A 19,820-nucleotide genomic window follows, 5' to 3' on the forward strand; every position below is an offset into this window, starting at 1 on the left:
CGCAAGGTCCAATCTTCCAGTAAGTTAAGGATGTGAGATTGGGTCATCTAAGCACACTGGTTCCTTTGTCACAGGTATTTAATGCACATGAGACAGCTCTGAGAATGGTACATTGCTCCCATACACTGCAGCTGTCAGGACAAAGTTATTTCTTCACATTCTTCTGTCCATCGCTCCCCTGTTTCTCGCAGCCTCTCACTGTCTGGTCCCTTGCTCTGCAGCCTCTCCTCTTAGGTTCCAACAAGGACTCGGCCAGAAGGACACAGAGGGTGTACTTTGCTAACAAAGGTTGTTAGAATTAATGCAGGGAGGTGTGACGAGGGAGCCTGTTACCCGCCAGGCCCGCAGACATGATCAGCAGCTGCCATCTCGAGGTGCTCTCAAAAGCTGCACGTGTCAGTCATTCTGCAAGCGCTCCCGGACGCCTCCTCTCCTGGCACTGGCGTGAAATCTGTCTTGCTCTAAAGAGTCCTCAAAGTGCACCAGTTAAAAACAAAACCTAACAGCAGTAGGTGGAGAGCAGACAGAGAGAAGCCCTCGGATGGCAGGTGCAGCGGGAAGGGGTGTTGGGGCTATGGAGGAGCCTCGCGGCTCGCTTGTGCCATGGGAGGAGAGCTGTTCTTTCTCCACAGGGCTTGGGTGGTTTCATAGATCATTTAGGTTGGAAAAATAACTTTAAGATCACCGGGTCCAGCCTGTTAACCTGGCACTCCCAACTCCACCACTAACCCGTATCCCTAAGAACCTCATCTCCACGCCTGTTCAACCCCTCCAGGAGTTTCCAGGGTGCCTCAAGCCCTTCCCTGGGCAGCCTGCTCTAATGCCCGACAACACTTTCCATCAAGAAATTTTCCCCAATATCCAACATTAACCCTGCCTGGTGCAAATTGAGCTTGTGGGATTTAAGCCTCCCCCCTCCTCCCCACAGCTTTGAGCCAACCCCCCGCGAAGGTCGTCCCCTCTGGGGATCAAGGTGCTGCCAGGGGATGGGCAGCGCCGGCATCCGTGTCCGCTACACCCGCCTTTGCCCGGCCCAGGCCGGTGCCCCCGCGGCCTTAGCAACCGTCCGCCAGCGCCGCCGCCCGTCGCTAGGGGCGGTCACACGGTAACCGGGCAACGCGCGTCACTTCCGGCGCTCCGCCGGCCGCTCCGCCGCGCCGCCCGCCCGCGGGTCCCGGTTCCGGGGCGATGGTGATGCCCGGCGGCGTCGCGGAGGCGGACGGGCCGGTGCGGCGGCTGCTGCGGGCCGGGGCGGTGGCCAGGTCAGTGGGGACGGCCCGGGGACCAGCGCGGGCGGGAGTCCCGGCGGTGGCAGCCCGGGGACGGCGGCCTTCCCTGCCCCGGGCACCGAGAATGACAGCGGGACCGGCGGGAGCCTCCTGGGCCTCCCCCCGCGTCCGATTCGCGTCCCCGCACCCGGAGGTAGCGACTCCCCGGTTGTTTGGTTTTTATTCTTATTTTCTTTTCCCGTTTCAGGTACAAGGTGATGAAGAACTGGGGCGTTCTCGGGGGGGTGGCGGCGGCCGTGGCCGCGGGGATGTACGTGCTGTGGGGACCCATCACCGAGAGGAAGCGGCGCAGGAAAGGTAGGGAGGGCCCGGGGGCGGCCGGCGCGCCCCGGGCACCGAAAACACGCGAAAAGAGCCCAAAATGCGACTCCTGTGTGTTTCCGTTTCGTGTGAGCGCTCGCCTCGGTGTTAGACATGCACCCGTTTCTAGTTTTTATTCTTAGCTTTTGTAAATTAATTTCTCTTGCTAGAGATAAGATTTTGGTCACTGTCCTGTTTAGAAATTAAAAAGTACTGACCAAAGGATTTCTGTTACTGATGCAATGTGTTAATTACGTCAATTGACATTTCACACTTTGTTTTGCGTTCTGGATAGCAAACCAAATGTGTTCTTATTGAACGAAAGTACAAGAGAAGGGAAAGTCTCGCTGAGCAGAGTCCTACAGAAATACCTTAATTAGTCCTTGGAGGTTTTTTTAACAAGGTCCTGATGAGAGCGGAAGCAAAAGCTCCACGGGGAGCCCAACGGTGCGGCTGTCACCTCCGGGGCAGCTGTGACCCTGCACAACGAGGGGCTGCTACACCAGATATCGGAACCAAGAGTTTTAGCGTTTGTACACTGAATAATCCTGAGCCTTAGTGTTCCTGATTGGAACCTCTTCCTCTCAGATAAAAAAGACAATTTAAAAAGCTTTTCCAGCGCTGTAAGTCACAGAGACCACCAGGACATAAACACTTCACAATATGCTGATGCACATACCAGGGTTTTCTAGTTTTCGATGGGTGCTAGTAGCAAATAAGCTGAAATAAGTGAATTTTTGTGTAATTTTAATACCTAACACAACACTTGCTACTGAAAATAGGAAGGTTTTCTTACACTTCATGCTGTAAACTCTTACATTTGTAATTCATAGGGCTTGTACCCGGCCTTCTGAACTTGGGAAACACCTGCTTCATGAACTCCCTGCTGCAAGGTTTATCCTCCTGCCCGTCCTTCATCAAGTGGCTGGAGGAATTTACAGCCCAATACAAGACAGACCAGAACCCGTCCACTAAGCATCGCTACTTGTCAGTCACTCTGCTGCATCTCCTAAAAGGTACTTTAACATTTTCATGCTGCAATAAACTAGGAATAAAATATTAGTGTAAATGTCATCATTTCCAGCCTCCTTTCTTAAAAGGGAGCTTGTGTGGTCTTGTCTTTATTGTTCTCAGAGTGTTAACGGTTAAAATGGTACGAAAATGGACTCAGTAAAATTGAAGAAACAGGAAAATATGATCACAATTAAATGTATCCTCAGGATATATTATAAAATAATTTAAGCTTTTTCTTCCAAGCTTGCTATCTTACCCCAAATATGTCCGATTAAGCCAGATCCTCTGTATGATGTAGGATACAAACATTAAAGCCTCTGAGCCCAATTCAGTGACCAGTTTCAGACTTGCCCCTGTGCTAAATTCATGTATCAGTTACATCCTGCTTAAGCAAATAAAATGTTTAAGCAATCTGTCTTAGTCAAAATAATCGATTATATGACGCTTAATTAACATACAGTCTAAAATAAAACAGATTTGGGTTCTCACTGTTGTCTGCGGCTCCTTCTAACGTTTTTCAACACGATGTCTCCAGCTCTGTCCTGTCAGGAGGTGACAGAAGACGACGTCCTGGACGCCAGCTGCCTGCTGGAAGTGTTACGGATGTACCGGTGGCAGATCTCTTCCTTCGAAGAGCAGGTGATTGCAGAATTCTGGTTACACTGCCCGTGCTTAGATCTGGAAGAACAGAAAATTGAAGCTACGGTCAAAATCTGAATCTTTGCCATAGCAAAAAGTTTGCTTTAAAAAGTGACCGAAAGCAACCATTTGGTTGATGAATGGTGTTTTCAGTTTGCTTGGATATTTGTCCTGGAAACCCTGACTGCTTCAAACCCTCATACTTAATTACCGTCTGATTTGGTACAATGGAGCCAGTAATGTTAAAATAGAGGGGATACAGCCCTAATTTTACTCTAGATAATGGGTCTCTGCTAACGTGCCATGCTGCCTCCAGGGATGGACTCTGCTGACATGTCCAGGTTTAGTGACGTGGAACACACAAGATTTCTAATCTTATTTTCAGTATTTTCAGCCCCTAAGTGCAGCTGGCCCATGAACTCAACCAGTTATCTCACTCAGGAAATATGGTTCTATCTTTGCTGTTTCAGAGCCAAAGCAAACAGCAGAGATTTCAATTATGCTTTTACTGAAATCAAGGAAAGCAGGCATTTATGCATTCATGTTTTTTTCTCCCAGTATTTTAGTCTCTTTCGAGTTTACATGGCCCAGAATATTTTTAATAATGTGTGCTGTTACAAAGTTCATCTTTATAGGAAAAGCTTTTTGGCAAAATGGCAGCAGATGCACAAACAGTTATTGCTAATACATAAGGTGGGCTCTAAGCAGTATTTTTTCCTTTAATTTCCTACTAAATGACATAGTTATGTGTGTATCAGTACTCCTGGCGTATGTTTGGATGTCTGTTTTTGCTTCCTCTGAGTTTTTTATCTCTATCTAATAGGATGCTCATGAACTCTTCCATGTCCTCACATCTTCATTAGAAGACGAACGAGATCGTCAGCCACGTGTGACACATCTGTTTGATGTACATTCGCTGGAGGTGACTCCTTTATTCCTGTTATTTCATTATCAGAAGTTTCCGTAGCCTCCCTAGATTCCCAAGTGTGGCGAGTGTCAAGTGTCTGATGTTCACAAAGCTGTTCCTTAGTACTCTGATAGAAATGAAGCTGTAGGCCAGACAGTCAAAAGAATAAATACATTTGTTAGCAAATGTATTTGAATTTACAGTGATCCCACTTTCATGAGTGTTTTTGCATTCCTAAACCCATGGAATATTGGGATTGGAATACTTGGACGGACACTGTTCTGTGCCAGCAGTTACTCTGATCTGTGAGAGGTGACACATGAAAGAGGTTTGAAAGCTGAACAATGGACATTTATGGAATAGTCCATTTGGAGGTGAAATTTATATAGAGAGACACTAAAACTCCCACAACTGGGATGAAATAAGAACATATTTAATACTTATTGGTTTCTAAGGTAGGGTTAATGAAATCTTTTATCTTCCTCTGTAGCAGCCAGCAATAACCCAAAAGCAAATAAGCTGCAGAACAAGAGGTATGCTTTTTTCCATTCTGAAATATGAATATTCATAGTGTAGTCACTTTGTTTATGAAGGGGATAATATTAATTGACTGTTGTCTGGATTGGACTGAAATACATCTATTCAACTGTAAAAAAAAATAAGTTAATTATTTGCCAGTGGGACAGAACATGTTTTAGACCAGTTACTTTTGTTACCATGATCCAAAAATGTGGGATTGTGGTGCTGAACACAAATGTCCTGAAAATAAAGGACAATTTCAACTCTGTGTTTCAGGGTCTCTTCCCCCTGTGTCAGATCACTGGAGATCTCAGCATCCTTTTCACGGGCGGCTGACCAGCAACATGGTTTGCAAACACTGTGAGCACCAGGTATAAGAATGTGTGTCTGGTGATATATGTGCGTGAAAAAGGATGTTCTGAAACCGTCATCCCTTGTTGCTGACATAGTTGGTTTAAGCTCCAAAGGTTTGCAGGACTGACAGCTTAGACTGTTATTTTTTCAGGTACTTATTATTCTGGTGTTGGTGATGAATGAGAATGTATATTACTAAATATACTAAAGAAAATGAAGTGTGAGCCACTTTTTGGGGACAACAGCTGTCTTGTTATATTTAGTACTCAGTACAACAGCTCTCATAGACTTGACAATCCACTCACATGGGCAGTGGTTTAGGACGAGCTATTCATTCAGCACACAGTATTGAGATTGCACTTCCAAAGCCAAACTAAGTTGCAGTCCAGTTCTCCAGAGTTAGGAGATGAAGATAACCTGGGTAAAGAAAAACATACAGAAAATAAATCTCATTTATAGATCAAACTGTAAGAGTACATTCAGTACTTTTACTTTCCAAAACTTGCAAACAAATGTAAGTGAGCAGGGGCAGCTTCTGCAGAAACACGCTCAGCAGCACCTTGTGCACCCACCTCGGGGTTCCCTAGCGCTGCGCTTGGGAAAGTGGGTGGGTTTGACCTTCTTACCCAAATATCTGTGGACAGCAGAGGGCACAGAGAGGTTAGGCAGGGTTGTTTTGGACTGTCATCGGTTTTATCTCACTGGATATGTGAAATACTTTCTTGCAGAGTCCTGTGAGGTACGACACCTTCGACAGTCTCTCACTGAGTATTCCAGCCGCTGTCTGGGTACGTAACCCACACCAAGGCACGACCTGCCTGATGTCACGGTTTTTCCTTCACTAGAGCCTTTTTAAGATGCCACAGCCTAAAGTGTAAATAAGTAGCTACCGTTTATTTTCTGCCTTTCCATAAATTAGCCTGTTGTGCTAATACAGTACCTGATGACTAACGTGTTAGTGCAAATTACCAATTAGCACAAGCATGACTTTGTTGACACCAATAGAGTTTTCTGTTTCTCCTGGTGGAATATTTGGTCCTTCCTGTGTAATTTGAACCGAGCAGGTCGTATCCCAAGGGCTGGGTGTTCCTGGCAGCCTTGGAAGGTGACCTTTGGGTGCTCTGTGCCGAGAGTACACAAGTTACCCCACATAGGATTGGAAATTGTTTCTGTTTCTTTTTGGCTGTCTGAAAAACTTCGAATGACACAGCACTGTAGATTTTTGGGGAAAAATGTACAGCACATTTTTGAACTATAACATTTGTTACTTAATGTCTGCTGGAGGTTTGTTTTTCCAGACAAGTAGAACCTACTTTTACAAAATCAAGTGGTATGCACCTGAAAATTACTGCACATGATTTTGGGCTTTTTTGTACTTAGGGTCGTCCTATGACGCTGGACCACTGTCTCCATCATTTCATCTCCTCTGAATCTGTAAAGGATGTTGTGTGTGACAACTGCACTAAAGTATGTCATTTTAATTTATGTAACCTTCTAGCTCCGTTTTAAGCCTGCTGACAGAATTATGGCTTCAGTTCTCCTTTGTGACTTCAGGAAAGCCTCTAGCCTGCCTGGGATTTCTTATATTTGAAATGGAGGTCTTATCTCACAGAATATTTGGAAGTTTTGTTTATGACTAATATTACAAAAATTACAAATATTTTATTCTATAGTTACCAGGTATTATTTAGATAATATGTGGGATATTCTTTTTTGTTCTGGTATTTTAAACAGTATTTTACAGCTGCCTGTAATTTGATGATAGCACAGAGCTAAAGTGACTTGTTTGAAAATGAACAGAACTGGCAAATGGCTACTCATAAACCTGGAGGTGGGGCTTGTTCTGGAAATGCTTGTTTCTGCTTGATTTTGGTTTAGAATTCTGATCCACTAGGACAGGCCACCAGCCTCTAAGAAAGTTCCTAGAAAACTGTAGGTGTAATTAATGTACTGAGCAGAGTTCTGCTAGGTGATTGCTTTTGTTTGCAATGTGCACTGCACTGTTGTGTAACCTCATTCAGCCGGTAATCAAATGGCTTTATTTTTTTTCCCTTTTATTTCAGATTCGGGCAGAAGGGACTCTGAATGGACAGAACATAGAAAACCAGAGAACAACATTTGTTAAGCAATTAAAGTTAGGAAAGGTGAGGCAAGCTAACCCTCCAAATCTATTTTTAAATCCTATCACGCAGTAATTTCTTTCTCTGGTCTCTCTGCTTGATGCCCACTTCTTGCTATTAGACTACTTCAACATTTTACTGTAAAAAGCAAGCTCATTTGTCAAATACTTGTAGGCATTAAGGCCTCAATTCAGCAAAACATCAAACTCTATAGCTTAAAGAATGTGAGGATTCCGCTCAAAACAATTCAGCAAAACACCTAAACATGAGTTTGGCTCAGTGGCAGTTTACGTCTTGCATTATTTCTCTATTTCCTTGGTAAGTGAAGTGATTCATCTATACAATGTTTGTAGGATCTCTAGCAATTGCTCATTTCAAAGAAATTTAAGTGTTCTAAAATCAGCTGGTTTAGACAAGTGAATATGTTGCTAAACATCAGGTGTAGTTTATATTAGAAGCTTTTATAATTTTTTGCTCTGTAATCACATGATGCAGAAGACATCAGAGCACTGGTCTGTAATTAAAAGCCTCAGGTGCCATTAATAATAATACGTACTTATTGCTAGAGGTTAACCCTGGCACGACTTTGAATGTCAGATATTTATAACTACCTGACCTTTTTTCCCCGGTGCTCTCACTGTGCAAAGCCATTACTTACTGAGTATCAGCAAATGTCTTACAACAACTTGCTCCAACAAATTCCAGTTGTCATTTCTACCTCACAGATTGACAAGCTAAATAAGATTGACAGGTGGGCTTTTTAGGAACACACATGTATTTTTATTGATTTTTCTTCCATTTGGAGAAAACTATTCCTATTAGCTATTCCGCTGCCTCATGAGGGAGCAGTAGTGGCATTATCGGAAATCTCAGGGGACACGTGAGTTTGTGTCATGTCCTAGGGTACTACAGCCAATAACCTTATGCACGGATATAGCAGCACCTAAGGGAACAGTTCGTGATGCATTTCCTTACCCAGCACACAAAGCAGTTCCGTTTGTACGCTTTTCACTCAAACAGCCGTTTCCCTTCCTCTAAAATCTATTTTGATTCTCCTTTTCTATGGAACGTGGCTGAAGCTCCCTCAGTGTTTGTGCATCCACCTGCAAAGGCTGAGCTGGTCAAACCAAGGCACTCCTCTGAAACGGCACGAACACGTCCAGTTCAACGAGTTCCTCATCATGGACATCTACAAATATCGCATCCCTGTGCATAAATCAAGCCAGAATGAGCTGAACCAGAAAAACTCTGAAGAGGCAATGCCTGGAACAAAGGATGGGATGGCAGTAAAACCATCAGGTGCTTATTTTGAAAATAAAATTTATTCATCATTTCTATGTTTCAATGATAAAACATTCTAATCACAGAATAAACATAAGAGCTGTATCTGTATGTGAATCTGCGCAAAAAAGACGGGTAGAAACCCCTTTTGCAGCAAGCATTAGGACACCCTGGTCCAAGTTTACAGTTCACTTTTAATAGTTCCATTTGATCCTACTAAATATTTAAAAAAAAAAAAAGCTTACAAACAAACAAGTCCCAGATAGCATAGAACTCGCACATTTTATGTCCAAAGGATGCAGGAATGTTGAACTTGGGAAGTCCTGGGGATTATCTTGTTCGTGATCTCTTCTAAGGCTTCAGGGCAAGCATGAAAAGAATGTGGGAATGGTGTCTTCTTAAAAACCGGTCAGAAAAAGTAGCTGTAGTGGGTCTGTCATTTAGGCAGCTCAATATTCTATTTAGTTGGGATTTTGTAAACACAGTCCTTTTCAAATTTGTGTCATGTAAAAGCAATTACTACTGTCTTTGGATATTATACTCCTCTGCATCTCTTAAGTGATTGTGATATATAATGAATTAAAATAAGGAAAATACCTTCCAATTCTGTGATGAAAGGTACTGCTGGAACAGAAGCTCTGTCATTAGCATTTGAGTTAAATTACTGAATGTCTGCTTCCTCTTGCAGATGCAGAACAGCCGTCTGGTCCTAAGCCACTCTTCATGAATGGTGCCTGCTCCTCTTCATTTTTAACGTCCTCGGGAACTTTCCCACTTGCTGCATTCCCTGAGTACAGGTAAGTTTTGTACCCTACCATGGAATTTCTGTCCCTTCAAATTATGTCTTGCTTTATTCTGTCTTTATTATGAGGCTGCATAGTAGCTGCTTTAAAAATAAATTGCAGCTGAAGATGGAGCAAGTGGGGCTGTTTCTGGGACATGCGATCCCCAAGGGCTGCTGACCCTCTCCCTTCTCATTTGTCCTCCAGTTCCCCCGTGTACCTCTACCGTCTGATGGCAGTCGTGGTTCACCACGGAGACATGCACTCGGGACACTTTGTAACGTACCGCCGCTCGCCGCCTTCTGCGAAGCACCCGCTGGCCGTCAGCAGCCAGTGGCTGTGGATTTCGGATGACACCGTTCGCAAAGCCAGCTTGCAGGAGGTCCTTTCTTCTAGCGCTTACTTGCTTTTCTACGAGCGTGTTCACTCAAGGGCGCAGCACCAAAGCTTGGAGCTGAGGGCTGAAGAGTGATGATGAGAGCAGAAGAAGGACAAAAACTGACAAAATTCCTCTAATGAGATCTACGTTGCACCTCCTGTCCATTATGCAAGTAACCCACCACAGGCCCTTTAACGTCCCCCTCCCTCTGGCAATGGCTGGCTCCTGCTGGGAGTGTTTTGTACCAAAATTACGCTGCCCAAAGTTGGTCTGCTAACGTTGTGCAGTCCGAAGTATATCTGCATTAAAGGAGCGTTCATTCTGTTAAGTAGTAATGTTGTCAACATCACGGCTCTGAAACAGACTTTTCACACAGACTTCCTAAGGGTATTTTCCATATTCTGATGCATACATAAATTTTCAAAGGGAGATGCTTTATACGCATTTCACTGCAGACCTTTCTGAACAGGGGAGCCCTAGAAGCAGTCACTGGGAAGCTGCTGTTATCAAAGGCAATGATTTAAGAAACAAAGTGCCTTGAGCTTATTCAGAGAGCTACATCACCATTGTCTGAGTTCACTGTGTGTCCATTACGTTCTGATAAATGCCTCAAGATGATGGGATGAACTACTAACAGAATCGGATTTCTCTTGGTATCCCAGCTAATCAACAAATAAGGCTTCTCTGCATGCACGATCCAAAAAACAACTTCCCTGTTCACATGATTTCCCTGATATTTTCCCTAATATTTTAGTTCTTTATACATCACAAAAGTACTTCTGCTGATTCAAAGTGGTTTCCTTTTTTTATCTATTAAGAGCCGAGACCCCAATTTATTGCTCTGTCTTTGGAACAGATCTGAAATGAAGAGCCAGAAGTGTTTGCCTCCCAATCAGTATTGTCATTTCCTTTGTCACTATGAAACTGTTGAGTATGGTTGCTTGTAGGATCGACTACAACTTTTAATGCTGTGATTTCAAGGCTACTGTTATTTGTGTTCTAGACTCGCCCTTCCTATTTTAATGCTGAAAACTACCATTTCTCATCAGCCATTCCAACACTTGAGCTTACAGTCGAGCTTTAGAGCTTGTACCGGTCGTGATTGTGAGCTGAGCTGTACAGCAACCCCAGCATCCTCGTTACGTTGGACACACACAATTACGTTGGGACTAGCGGCACTTTCTTGCTGCTGAACTGCTTCCCAAGACCTGAGAAGATGAGTGTCACCGCATTAGATACACAGATTGCCAAATCAGTACAAGTAAGGTGTCCTTTGCTGCTCTAGATTGTTTGACATGTTAAGGGAAAAAAAAAATCCAAACAAAGGGAGGGAGAAGCAGCAAAAATTATCCTTTTGACTGCTTTTAAATGACCAGGAATAAAATATATAGGCTATTTTTAGCTCTTTTCTATCCTTGCAAGCTTGGAGGGAAAGATTACTACATCAGACAAGCTTTTTCAGTGTAAAACAGCAACTACGTTTTCATATGGTAACAACTGTCTTAATAGATTTTTAGGACAACTCTGTGCCTCAGACATTCGCATTGCTGGCCAAAGCTCATAGGCATTCAGAGCTCCGCTCGTAAGCAGCCAAAATCAGAGTGGCAATAGATGTTTAGGAAAAACTATTTACATAGCTCATCATTCCAGAGTATGGGTCACAATTGCTGCTCCAAGTAATGCTTATAGCACATAAGAGGCTTTACAAATCCACTGATGTTCCTGAGAAGGAAAAACATCTTGCAAAGCATCCAGCTCCAGCAGGTCAAGCATTTGTACCTCTACAATTCAAAACATTTCCACTGCCAGCAGTGTATATTCTGCACTACCTGTCCTCAACAGGGCCTGTTAAAAGTTTTTAACTCTGAATTTTTGTGAAGTTCATCTGAACAGGTCACTTTGTTTAGAAAGCAGTAACGCTGGAGGTGGGTCAGGCCATCCACACGCAGTAGAATAAGTCTTAAACTCATCAGCTGGTAACAGAGATGTGAAGCCATATATTACTGCAAAATTGCTTTTTCAATATATTTTGTTTTTCCTTTTGCATAGAGCTGCTTTCCAACTGGGGCCAGTTTGAGAATGAAAGCACAGTCACTGTAAGACACAGATGAACTGCTCAGTTTACTCTGAAAGCTTCCTCAAGGGCTATAAGGCTGAGGGTTGAGTAGTCAGCATTTGTTCTAGCTGTCACCGTTAGGAAGGAGGAGAAGGTCATGGCTTAGCCCTCAGGGTGGGGAAGCAAGCAAGTATCAGCACCTCAGTCCTGGTCCTGAGCTGTTGTAGCTACTCCCAGCCTACACGGAACATCCAAGACCTCTGCAGGTGTTGCCACCCAACCCTCGCCTGAAGTCATGGGCTCTGTGCAGGCAAATGAGACTCATCAAACTCGCAAGCTTCCACGGTGGAGAAGGTGGTAATAAAATGTAAAGGCTTTAAAAAAAAAATCATATAAGACCTCCAAGATGACATCTCTGTGTTTGGATTATTCTTGTCTTATTTTGTGCATTATTTAAAAATGTATGATACTATAGTCAAACTGCTGCACTGCTGTTTGAAGTTGCATTTTCACTTCGGGGTATTTTTGTAATTGTACAGTAGCAATAAAAGAACAAACTTATTAGAAAAAGTAGCTGTTCATGTGTGGTAATGTCTTGAAAGAAAGAGCCAAGCTATAAGCCAAACCACATGCGGTATATGAAATAGAATCAGCACTTCACATTCACTGGATAAGAAGAATTTGTGCAGGAACTCTTCATGCTCTATATAATATTTTCTGGTAGTAGCAGAGGGTGGGAAGTACCAACTCCACATTGCCTAAACAGACATTAATTCCACAGCCCTAATAGACCCACTGCTGAAGGATAGAGCCTATCATTAATTAAGATATTTGTATCCTGGTTACACAGGGATCCGTTCCCGTTCTCTCACTTACCCCTGCTTGATTCCCCAAGACCCATTGGTGACTTTGGACGGTTGTTCCTCATGTCTGCAGGGTTCACTGTCAGCACAGAAGGTGATGGCTTTTGGGGAGTCCAAATGGAATCCCTAGGAATAATTATTTAGAAAAACAGACACTCTCAGAAGTTATAGCCTTTCACACTACATTGTCCATATCAATGATAAAGCCTAATTTTCCCCAAAGGGTCATTTATGCTCCCAGGTTTCTGTACAAAGGACTTGAAGAGTCCCCCTCCCTGTGCGGTAGCACCATGGGCTTCCTCCCGCCCCCCTAAAAGAACGTAGGCTCCCACGTCTGCAGAGGCGGAGCAGCAGAGGAATACACGCAGACAAAAGTCACAGTGACTGTAAAACATGCAGCCAGCCACATTGCATTCGCTACATTCATATCTTAGCGCCCCTCCTTTTCTTGTCCATCTCATTTGTATTTTATTTAGAAAACAAAACAAAACAAACAAACCATAGCTCACTGACAGAGCACACAAGAAAAGTGTCACCTGTTGAACAGTGTCAGCTTCGAGGCTCCCCTCTAAATGATTACGTCTTGTAGTTCATAGTATTTCTAAACAATTTTTGTGCTATCTCAAAGATATAAGGTATCTTGATCTTTTTTGGAAAACTGGATAGAGTAAGATCAGCTGGGAAGAAACTTCCTCCTGAGCAAAACAAGGATATTACTCATTAAAAATATGTATCAGCAGGACTACAGCAACAGTTCACGGAGGCAAAGTATTCCTGGCATTTAAGATCAGTAGTCACAGTCTTTATTAACAAGTTACCAAGTACACTATCTCCTCTCTTGGTTTAATTTGCTCATCTGGTACCCTGGATCATCAAAGACAGCGTTTGAATGAGAAATTGAGTTATGTCAGGGAAGAAAGCTGCTATTTTCAGAGTCAAAAGACCTGCTGCTTAATTGCTGAATACTTCACTTCTTGGCTAGAGTCATCACTTTCCGAAATGTGAGGTTGATTCTTGGGGCGAGTACTTTCTTGCGGATGGGCAGGCTGTGGTACCAGTACACGTTGGTGGGGTACTTCATCATCAGCAGGCTGCCATGGGCAAGCTGCAGCTTGATGGGCTTCATGTGGCGTGTTGCGTTCTTCCCCCTGGAATCACAGTGCCTGAAAACAAAGTCCCTGCAAGCTCCGAAGGACACGGATGCAATAGGACTGCGTGGAACCAGTTCCCTTTCATCATCTCGATGTTCACCTATGTGGTCCCCTCCATCTTTATATCTGTACACAGAACAGATTAATTAGTTCTTCTACCAATCCAATTAAATGCATGTAAAACAATTTGTCAGTGATCTGTCAATAATGTTGCTCAAGCAATTTTTCATTTGAACAAGCTGCTTGATGCAATTGGAAATCAGACGTACCTGTTAATCAGAACAAAGTTAAAAGTATATCCTGTGTCCAAAGTGATGCGGTCTCTGATACGGCTGAGAACGGGGATCCAAGGCTTAGGCGAAAAGGTAACGCCTGAGTAAGTGTATGTTAACTCAGGGTCTCCATAGGTTACTTGCTTCCTTGGAATATTGTGCCATTTGCCAAACACGTGTAATTTTGTCATTTCACCTGTTTAAACAAGAAATGAGAAGGATCAAACCCCACTCTGTATTGCCTCTGCAGCTCACACATTCAACATTCTCCTTCATTTGGAGCTTCTGCGAAGCTCCAGTGGGACAACAGAAATGACAATGGTGATGACAACCCAGCAGCTGCCACCCACGTTCAAGTGCTTCTGTTCCAACAAAGTGCTAAACTCCCAAGTTTTACAGTGCTTTACTATCCCCCTTGAACGGGATGAACATGATGAACACCCCCACCTTATTCTGTCATTGTATTAATGTGACCGGTGATATCTCTCTCACGTGTTACATCTACCAGCAAACCCATCACTCTTCCAAGACTACCCCAGTTCTTTGGAAACATTAAAACATGAATGAAACCACCTGACACACGCTTCAAGCTAAACCAAACTAACGCTGCAAGATCAGACCTGCGGCTGCACTTCACTTCGCAGGGCCAGATGTTACAAACACCCGGGGCCTGCAGAAAACTCTGCACATCGGGCAGCTCTGCCCAGGCCACGGGCATCACCCTGGGGCTGCCTTGAGTGGGCCGGCAACACCCCACCGGGCCGGGCACCAAACACCTCCCCGGGCACAGGGACATGCGGGGAAGCCGGAGCTGGGTCCTGTTACCTTCGAAGTACTCCACCTCTTCTTCCAGCTGCTGGAAGATCTCATCAGCCTCGGCCCTGCCGAAGAGGAGCCGGTAGTCGCAGTTCAGGCCCTCAGCGCGAATCTCCTGCCAGGCGGGTTCCCCTGCGGCGGGTTCCCCTGAGGCGGGCTCCTCCGGCCGCGGCCTCTTCCCACCGCCACCTCCCGCCTCCCTGGCGGGACGTTTCACCACGTATCTGTCCATCGGAGGCACCGAGAGCGGCGGGCGCCTCCTCCCGGCAGCGGGCCGGGGCGGGAACTGGAGAGAGAAACCCCCGGCCGAGGCGGAGAGCGGGGCGGTGCGCGTGCGCCTGGGCGGGGCGTGCGCCCCCCTCCCTCCTCCAGGCCCCGCCTTCCGCGCACGCGCGCGCTTTTGGCGCCAAGTCCGCGTCCCGTGCACCGGGTCGCGTGGCGCCGCTGCCGTCTCTCAGCGCTGCCCCTCGCCCGCTCCGCTGCCGCCTCCTCTCACCGCCGCCATGATCGGGCAGAAGACGCTGCACTCCTTCTTCAGCGCCGCGCCGCCGAAGAAGCGCGGCCGCTCCCCGGAGCCGGTTAGCGATGCTGAGGTAGCGAGCGGGGGGCTGAAGGGCGCCGGCTGCCCCGGAGGGGATAGAGGAGGCTGGCGGGTGGGGGGGAGGCAGCTGTGTGGGGAGTTCTCCCGGCGTTGGTGGCCGTTGGGGAGACCACGCGCCGCGCGACCGCTTCCAAAAAAACCCGCGCTCCTGGCACGCCTGACTGACCTGCCAATCGAGGCCACGCTCCGCCGCTTGCCCAATGGGCGCTGAGAGTCGCTGCGGCGTCAAGGTTGCTAGGCTGCTGGGCTCTCCGCCCGCTGCGGCAAGCCAATAGGAAGGAGCGTGATCTTTCTCGTTGTCCAATGGAAAGCAGGAGTTTAGACTCCCGTTTGTGGGCGTGACCCTCTTGGCTCTTCGGCCAATGGGGACGGGTCCGTTGTTGTTTTGCCGCGAAATACCCGCGTGCGGCGCGGCCGCCCCCGGAGGGCGGTGCATGGCCGGGCCATGGCGGCAGCTCGGCTCCCTCTGCTCGGCCTGAGGCTGAGCCGCGTCGGCTCCCACCCGCTCTGCACCCCCCGCCTGCTCTACAGCCTCCGCTTCGCTCGCTGTTACCAGGTCAGTGCCGCGAAGAAGGCGAAGGCAGCGGGAGATGAGGCGGGAAAGGCCTCGCCGCTCAGCGCGGAGCAGCAGGAAAGGATCCGCAAGAACAAGGAGGCGGCGCTGCAGCGGCTGGCGGAGCGGAACGTGCCCCCGGGCTTCGGGGAGAGCTGGCGGCGGCAGCTGGCCGGGGAGTTCTCTAAGCCCTACTTCATGGAGGTAAGCGAACCAGGCCCGCTCCGGGCGGTGGGGCTGCGTGGCCGCTGCTCCCTGCTGCCCCCAGTTTGAACCCTCTCTCCCCTTTTCCCCCCCTCAGCTGATGGCGTTTGTGGCAGAAGAGAGGAAACGCTACACAGTCTATCCGCCCCCCGACCAAGTCTTCACCTGGACGCAGATGTGCGACATCAGGGATGTGAGTAGAGCTGCTGGTGCTGGGGAGGTCCCTCCAGCTGTTATTGCACTTAAAACGATGAAGGCATGGAGTCAGGAGCACAAACACCATCATTGGATGTTTGATCTCTTAAGCCTCAGTCCCAAGTGATGTGGATGCTGTTGTTCTTCTCACCTAACTTGTAAATCCTGGCTTCTCTTTTATCTCTGATACTGAAACAGGGTTTTATTGTTTTATTGCCTTCACTAGCCACAGAATTCACTTTAGAACTTGAGTTGGACTTTTGACCTTATTTCAGTGTTAACAGCTTAATGTAGTGCTTGATTTTAGGATCTTGTACTTTTTTAAAAATTTATCTGTAATTAACTATAATTAAAATAATTACAGTGTTTAAGGTAATCCCATTGCCAATAAGCTGTGTCAAAAATACCACAGCAAGTATGGCATAAAACTAAAATGTGGGGCAATTTACTTGGAAAATACCTTAACAAGGTGTTTCGTTGTGGCTCTTTGAAAACTAATTAGATGCCAGTGCTATAACTTCTGTTCCTGGGCCTTTTGGGTTTGTGTGGTGTTTTTTAATCTGTGTGTTTGTTTTAGGATAAAGCTCATTTGTATGCCTTTATTTTTCTTTTCTCTTTTGGGAATAATACTGATTATAACTCAGTGCTAACAGAGGTCTGCTTTCAGGTAAAAGTTGTCATTTTGGGACAAGATCCGTATCATGGACCTAATCAAGCTCATGGGCTCTGCTTCAGTGTCCAGAAACCTGTTCCACCTCCCCCAAGGTATGACTGTGTTCAATTTGCAAAATCCCTTTTGTTGACAAACTACTTACAGTTCTGTGTTACTCAGGGCTGTGAGACAGGTAATAGATACAAAGTGTGTTGTGACTGTTTAAATTTGAGTTGTGCATTGCCTAGAAAAAACATCACTGCAGAAGTATGAATAATTCTATGTAGTTTAGTGGCATTCTGAAGAGCATGCTGGATGTAAATTTGCATTTTCAGTTGTGCTGAGACCTCATTAAACTTCCAGTCAGACACACAAGCGGTGGGTCCTTCCTGCCCTGCTACTACAAATGGCTTTATTATCTTAAATGTTAATTTTAAAATCAATACTTTTGTCTAGTGTAAGAGCAGTAAGTGGTGCTGTTTGGTCTGATCTTTAAATGTGCATATTTAAAATCTTCTGTTGTTTTCATTGCAGTTTAGAAAATATTTATAAAGAACTGTCTACGGATATCGAGGACTTCACTCATCCTGGTCACGGGGATCTGACTGGCTGGGCCAAGCAAGGTGAGTTGATAGGCACTCAAGTAATGTGTCCACTATAGCTTAAAAAGATATCTATCTACAAAAAAGATCCATGGTTGGAAACAGTCCATCTGTAAAAGAGAAAATAAATTCTAAGTGCCTGTTGCTTAGCAGGTACCTTAGAACAATAATTTGATTTATCACTTTGTGGGGGAAGCAGGAAAAAGCAGTTAACGCTCGATTTGTTCTTTTGTTTGTCTTGTTTCACCCTCTGCGTATCCGCTTTGTTTGCTAGGAGTGCTCCTGCTCAACGCCGTCCTCACGGTGCGAGCTCACCAGGCCACCTCGCACAAGGAGAGGGGCTGGGAGCAGTTCACGGACGTGGTGGTGTCCTGGCTCAACAAGAACTTGCAGGGGGTTGTCTTCATGCTGTGGGGAGCCTACGCCCAGAAGAAAGGCAGCTCCATTGACAGGGTACAGGTTCCTCCTCATCTCTTCCCCCATCACTAATTTTTATTTCGTTTTGGTGGACACTAGAGGGCACTTCCCTTACAGAATTGGGGTTTGCTCCCTGCTTGAACTCTTCTGGCAAATTTAATTCCCTTTCTGTTCCAGCTTTGCCTTTGCCAGAATTAAGCAACAAAAGTGGAGCAAGTGTAACCTTGTGCTGTCAGAAAAGCCTCCAGTCGAGGACAGAACTGTTTTGTGTTTTTTTTTTTCTAGGAAAAAGGTTCATAAATAAGTATAGATTTTCTGTTCAGGATTACAGCAATTGAAAACTGGCCATGGAATTACTGCTGCTTTATGTAGTCCATCCTCCTCTGCTCAGTGAGACAAAAGTCTTGGTCCTCATGGCCGCTTCTTTGGGTCCCCAGGCTGGTGGCTGAGGAGGTGTAGAGGGTAAACCACCCCGTCTGGGTGGGGGCAGAGCAGCCAGCCATGTCCCCAGAGCCGAAAACATGCAAATCTAACGAGCGGTTTCCTCTAACGCTTCACAGAAACGCCACCACGTCCTGCAGACGGTGCATCCCTCACCTCTCTCCGTCAACAGAGGGTTTTTCGGCTGTCGGCATTTCTCGAAGACGAACGAATTGCTCAAGAAATCTGGCAAGAAGCCCATTGACTGGAGCGCGCTCTGAGCTGCGCGCGGAGGCTGGTGGGGTCTGATGGTTGGAAACAGCCCCTGGTTCAGGGGTTGTCTCGTTTCTGAAAAACTTTTGCTGCCCTGAGGATTAATCCTTGGATGTTGATCAAGGAACAGAAGACCAAACTTTCAGAGATGTTATATTTCTTTTTTTAAAATGCTTTTAAAGAGCAGACTGGAGGGTTACATGGACAACTGCTCTGCTGTTTGAACAGGTCTCAGCCTAGTTTGAAGGAAAGAAAAAAAACCAGAGTTTTGTGTTGTGTTGTTGTAATGGGAATGTATGTTCAGGCTCTTGTGAAGGGATGTCAGTTCTTAGAGGTGAAGCTGTTGTAAATACCCTGGTGTGCCTCCCCCCATTCCTTTGTTTCCTGCTGTGCAAATCTATATTTCTTACTTGGCGGTGGGGAGCTGACTCCATGGGAGAAAAGGCAAATGCTTTTGTTTTTAGCTTTTTGCTACAGATTACGAGAGATTATTAGAAATACAGACTGTTTGTACTGTAAAGACCGTACACTGTCAGAAGTGTTACTTGGTGTATGTGTACTCTTGAGATTTTGGGGTTAATCCCCCCCAGCAGTCGAGGGGAGACAGTGACAGAGCTGGTCATGCTCTGAGCTTTTTGTTGGTGTTTAGAGAGGACAATCCTAAATTGTTAGGTTCTTCCTTGCTGTGTTAATCACTTGGATGGCCATGAACTTTGTGGTACCTGCCCATGGCAGCAGCGAAGGTTTGTTCATCAGGATCTGCCAGCGGATGAGCTGGTGGTTTAAGATCTTTTAAGGTCTTTAACCAGAGGGATTTTTTTGCTTTGCCTTCATGGCAGCAAGTCCAGGTTTGTAGCCACTGTTGGGACTTCCAGGCTGAAGACAAGGTTGGACTTCACCTTTCCGGGTTTCCAGCCCAACTTTGTAATTCCTTTAATGGAAGTGAAGTGCCTTTGGAAATTGTGTTTGTAGAATACCCTTGTAAAACCTCCCTTCGATGTTTACTCTGATGGGTAACACTAGTACAAGTGAAGTTTACGCTTCCTCTGGCTGTGTTATACTTCTTGTTTGGTTTTGTGTTGCTTTGTTTCTTTCCCACAGTTTGTTTGTTTGTTTTTTAAATAAAAATGACCTTGTTTATGTTGTGATCTTACAGTGGCA

The 19,820-nt window shown here is 45.7% G+C and overlaps 3 protein-coding genes across 8 annotated transcripts; 2 read left to right on the forward strand and 1 right to left on the reverse strand.

Annotated features, from left to right (window-relative positions):
- Nucleotides 1-1,109: 1,109 nt before the first annotated feature.
- Nucleotides 1,110-12,210, forward strand: USP30 (ubiquitin specific peptidase 30). Of its 3 annotated transcripts, none has more exons than XM_065033584.1 (13): nt 1,110-1,262; nt 1,477-1,586; nt 2,423-2,605; nt 3,139-3,242; nt 4,066-4,164; nt 4,640-4,682; nt 4,945-5,039; nt 5,751-5,810; nt 6,403-6,489; nt 7,086-7,166; nt 8,222-8,441; nt 9,112-9,220; nt 9,413-12,210. In XM_065033584.1, exons 1-13 carry the CDS (start codon nt 1,189-1,191, stop codon nt 9,675-9,677), a joined length of 1,530 nt encoding a protein of 509 aa, XP_064889656.1. In that variant the 5' UTR covers nt 1,110-1,188; the 3' UTR covers nt 9,678-12,210. The 3 variants fall into 3 exon arrangements, with proteins under 3 accessions (XP_064889656.1, XP_064889657.1, XP_064889658.1); XM_065033585.1 differs by having other exon boundaries at nt 4,643-4,682; XM_065033586.1 differs by lacking the exon at nt 1,477-1,586 and having other exon boundaries at nt 1,165-1,262.
- ALKBH2 (alkB homolog 2, alpha-ketoglutarate dependent dioxygenase) lies at nt 8,446-15,115 on the reverse strand. Of its 3 annotated transcripts, none has more exons than XR_010466779.1 (5): nt 14,752-15,115; nt 13,924-14,122; nt 13,040-13,780; nt 12,517-12,629; nt 8,446-9,666 (listed from the first exon to the last, which is right to left on the reverse strand). XR_010466779.1 is itself a non-coding variant. In XM_005498208.3 (3 exons), exons 1-3 carry the CDS (start codon nt 14,972-14,974, stop codon nt 13,471-13,473), a joined length of 732 nt encoding a protein of 243 aa, XP_005498265.2. In that variant the 5' UTR covers nt 14,975-15,115; the 3' UTR covers nt 12,947-13,470. The 3 variants fall into 3 exon arrangements, 1 of the variants encoding a protein (XP_005498265.2); XR_010466778.1 differs by having other exon boundaries at nt 8,446-10,792; XM_005498208.3 differs by lacking the exons at nt 8,446-9,666; nt 12,517-12,629 and having other exon boundaries at nt 12,947-13,780.
- On the forward strand, nt 15,108-19,799 carry UNG (uracil DNA glycosylase). 2 transcript variants are annotated; one of them, XM_021285214.2, is made up of 7 exons: nt 15,108-15,335; nt 15,900-16,100; nt 16,198-16,293; nt 16,963-17,060; nt 17,482-17,570; nt 17,824-18,002; nt 18,527-19,799. In XM_021285214.2, exons 1-7 carry the CDS (start codon nt 15,246-15,248, stop codon nt 18,665-18,667), a joined length of 894 nt encoding a protein of 297 aa, XP_021140889.1. In that variant the 5' UTR covers nt 15,108-15,245; the 3' UTR covers nt 18,668-19,799. The 2 variants fall into 2 exon arrangements, with proteins under 2 accessions (XP_021140889.1, XP_021140895.2); XM_021285220.2 differs by lacking the exon at nt 15,108-15,335 and having other exon boundaries at nt 15,713-16,100.
- The last annotated feature ends 21 nt before the right edge of the window (nt 19,800-19,820 follow it).

This window comes from Columba livia, chromosome 17 (genome assembly GCF_036013475.1).
Source record: "Columba livia isolate bColLiv1 breed racing homer chromosome 17, bColLiv1.pat.W.v2, whole genome shotgun sequence".
In the NCBI taxonomy this organism is placed as follows: domain Eukaryota; kingdom Metazoa; phylum Chordata; class Aves; order Columbiformes; family Columbidae; genus Columba; species Columba livia.

Coding starts and splice junctions, on each gene's coding strand:
- USP30 (XM_065033584.1), top strand. CDS start 1,189: ATGGTGATGCCCGGCGGCGTCGCGGAGGCGGACGGGCCGGTGCGGCGG. Junction 1,263..1,476: donor CGGGCCGGGGCGGTGGCCAG/GTCAGTGGGGAC, acceptor TTCCCGTTTCAG/GTACAAGGTGATGAAGAACT. Junction 5,811..6,402: donor GTATTCCAGCCGCTGTCTGG/GTACGTAACCCA, acceptor TTTTGTACTTAG/GGTCGTCCTATGACGCTGGA.
- ALKBH2 (XM_005498208.3), bottom strand. CDS start 14,974: ATGGACAGATACGTGGTGAAACGTCCCGCCAGGGAGGCGGGAGGTGGC. Junction 14,123..14,751: donor AGAGGTGGAGTACTTCGAAG/GTAACAGGACCC, acceptor TTGTTTAAACAG/GTGAAATGACAAAATTACAC. Junction 13,781..13,923: donor AACTTTGTTCTGATTAACAG/GTACGTCTGATT, acceptor TTCTGTGTACAG/ATATAAAGATGGAGGGGACC.
- UNG (XM_021285220.2), top strand. CDS start 15,789: ATGGCGGCAGCTCGGCTCCCTCTGCTCGGCCTGAGGCTGAGCCGCGTC. Junction 17,571..17,823: donor GACTGGCTGGGCCAAGCAAG/GTGAGTTGATAG, acceptor TTTGTTTGCTAG/GAGTGCTCCTGCTCAACGCC. Junction 18,003..18,526: donor AAGGCAGCTCCATTGACAGG/GTACAGGTTCCT, acceptor AACGCTTCACAG/AAACGCCACCACGTCCTGCA.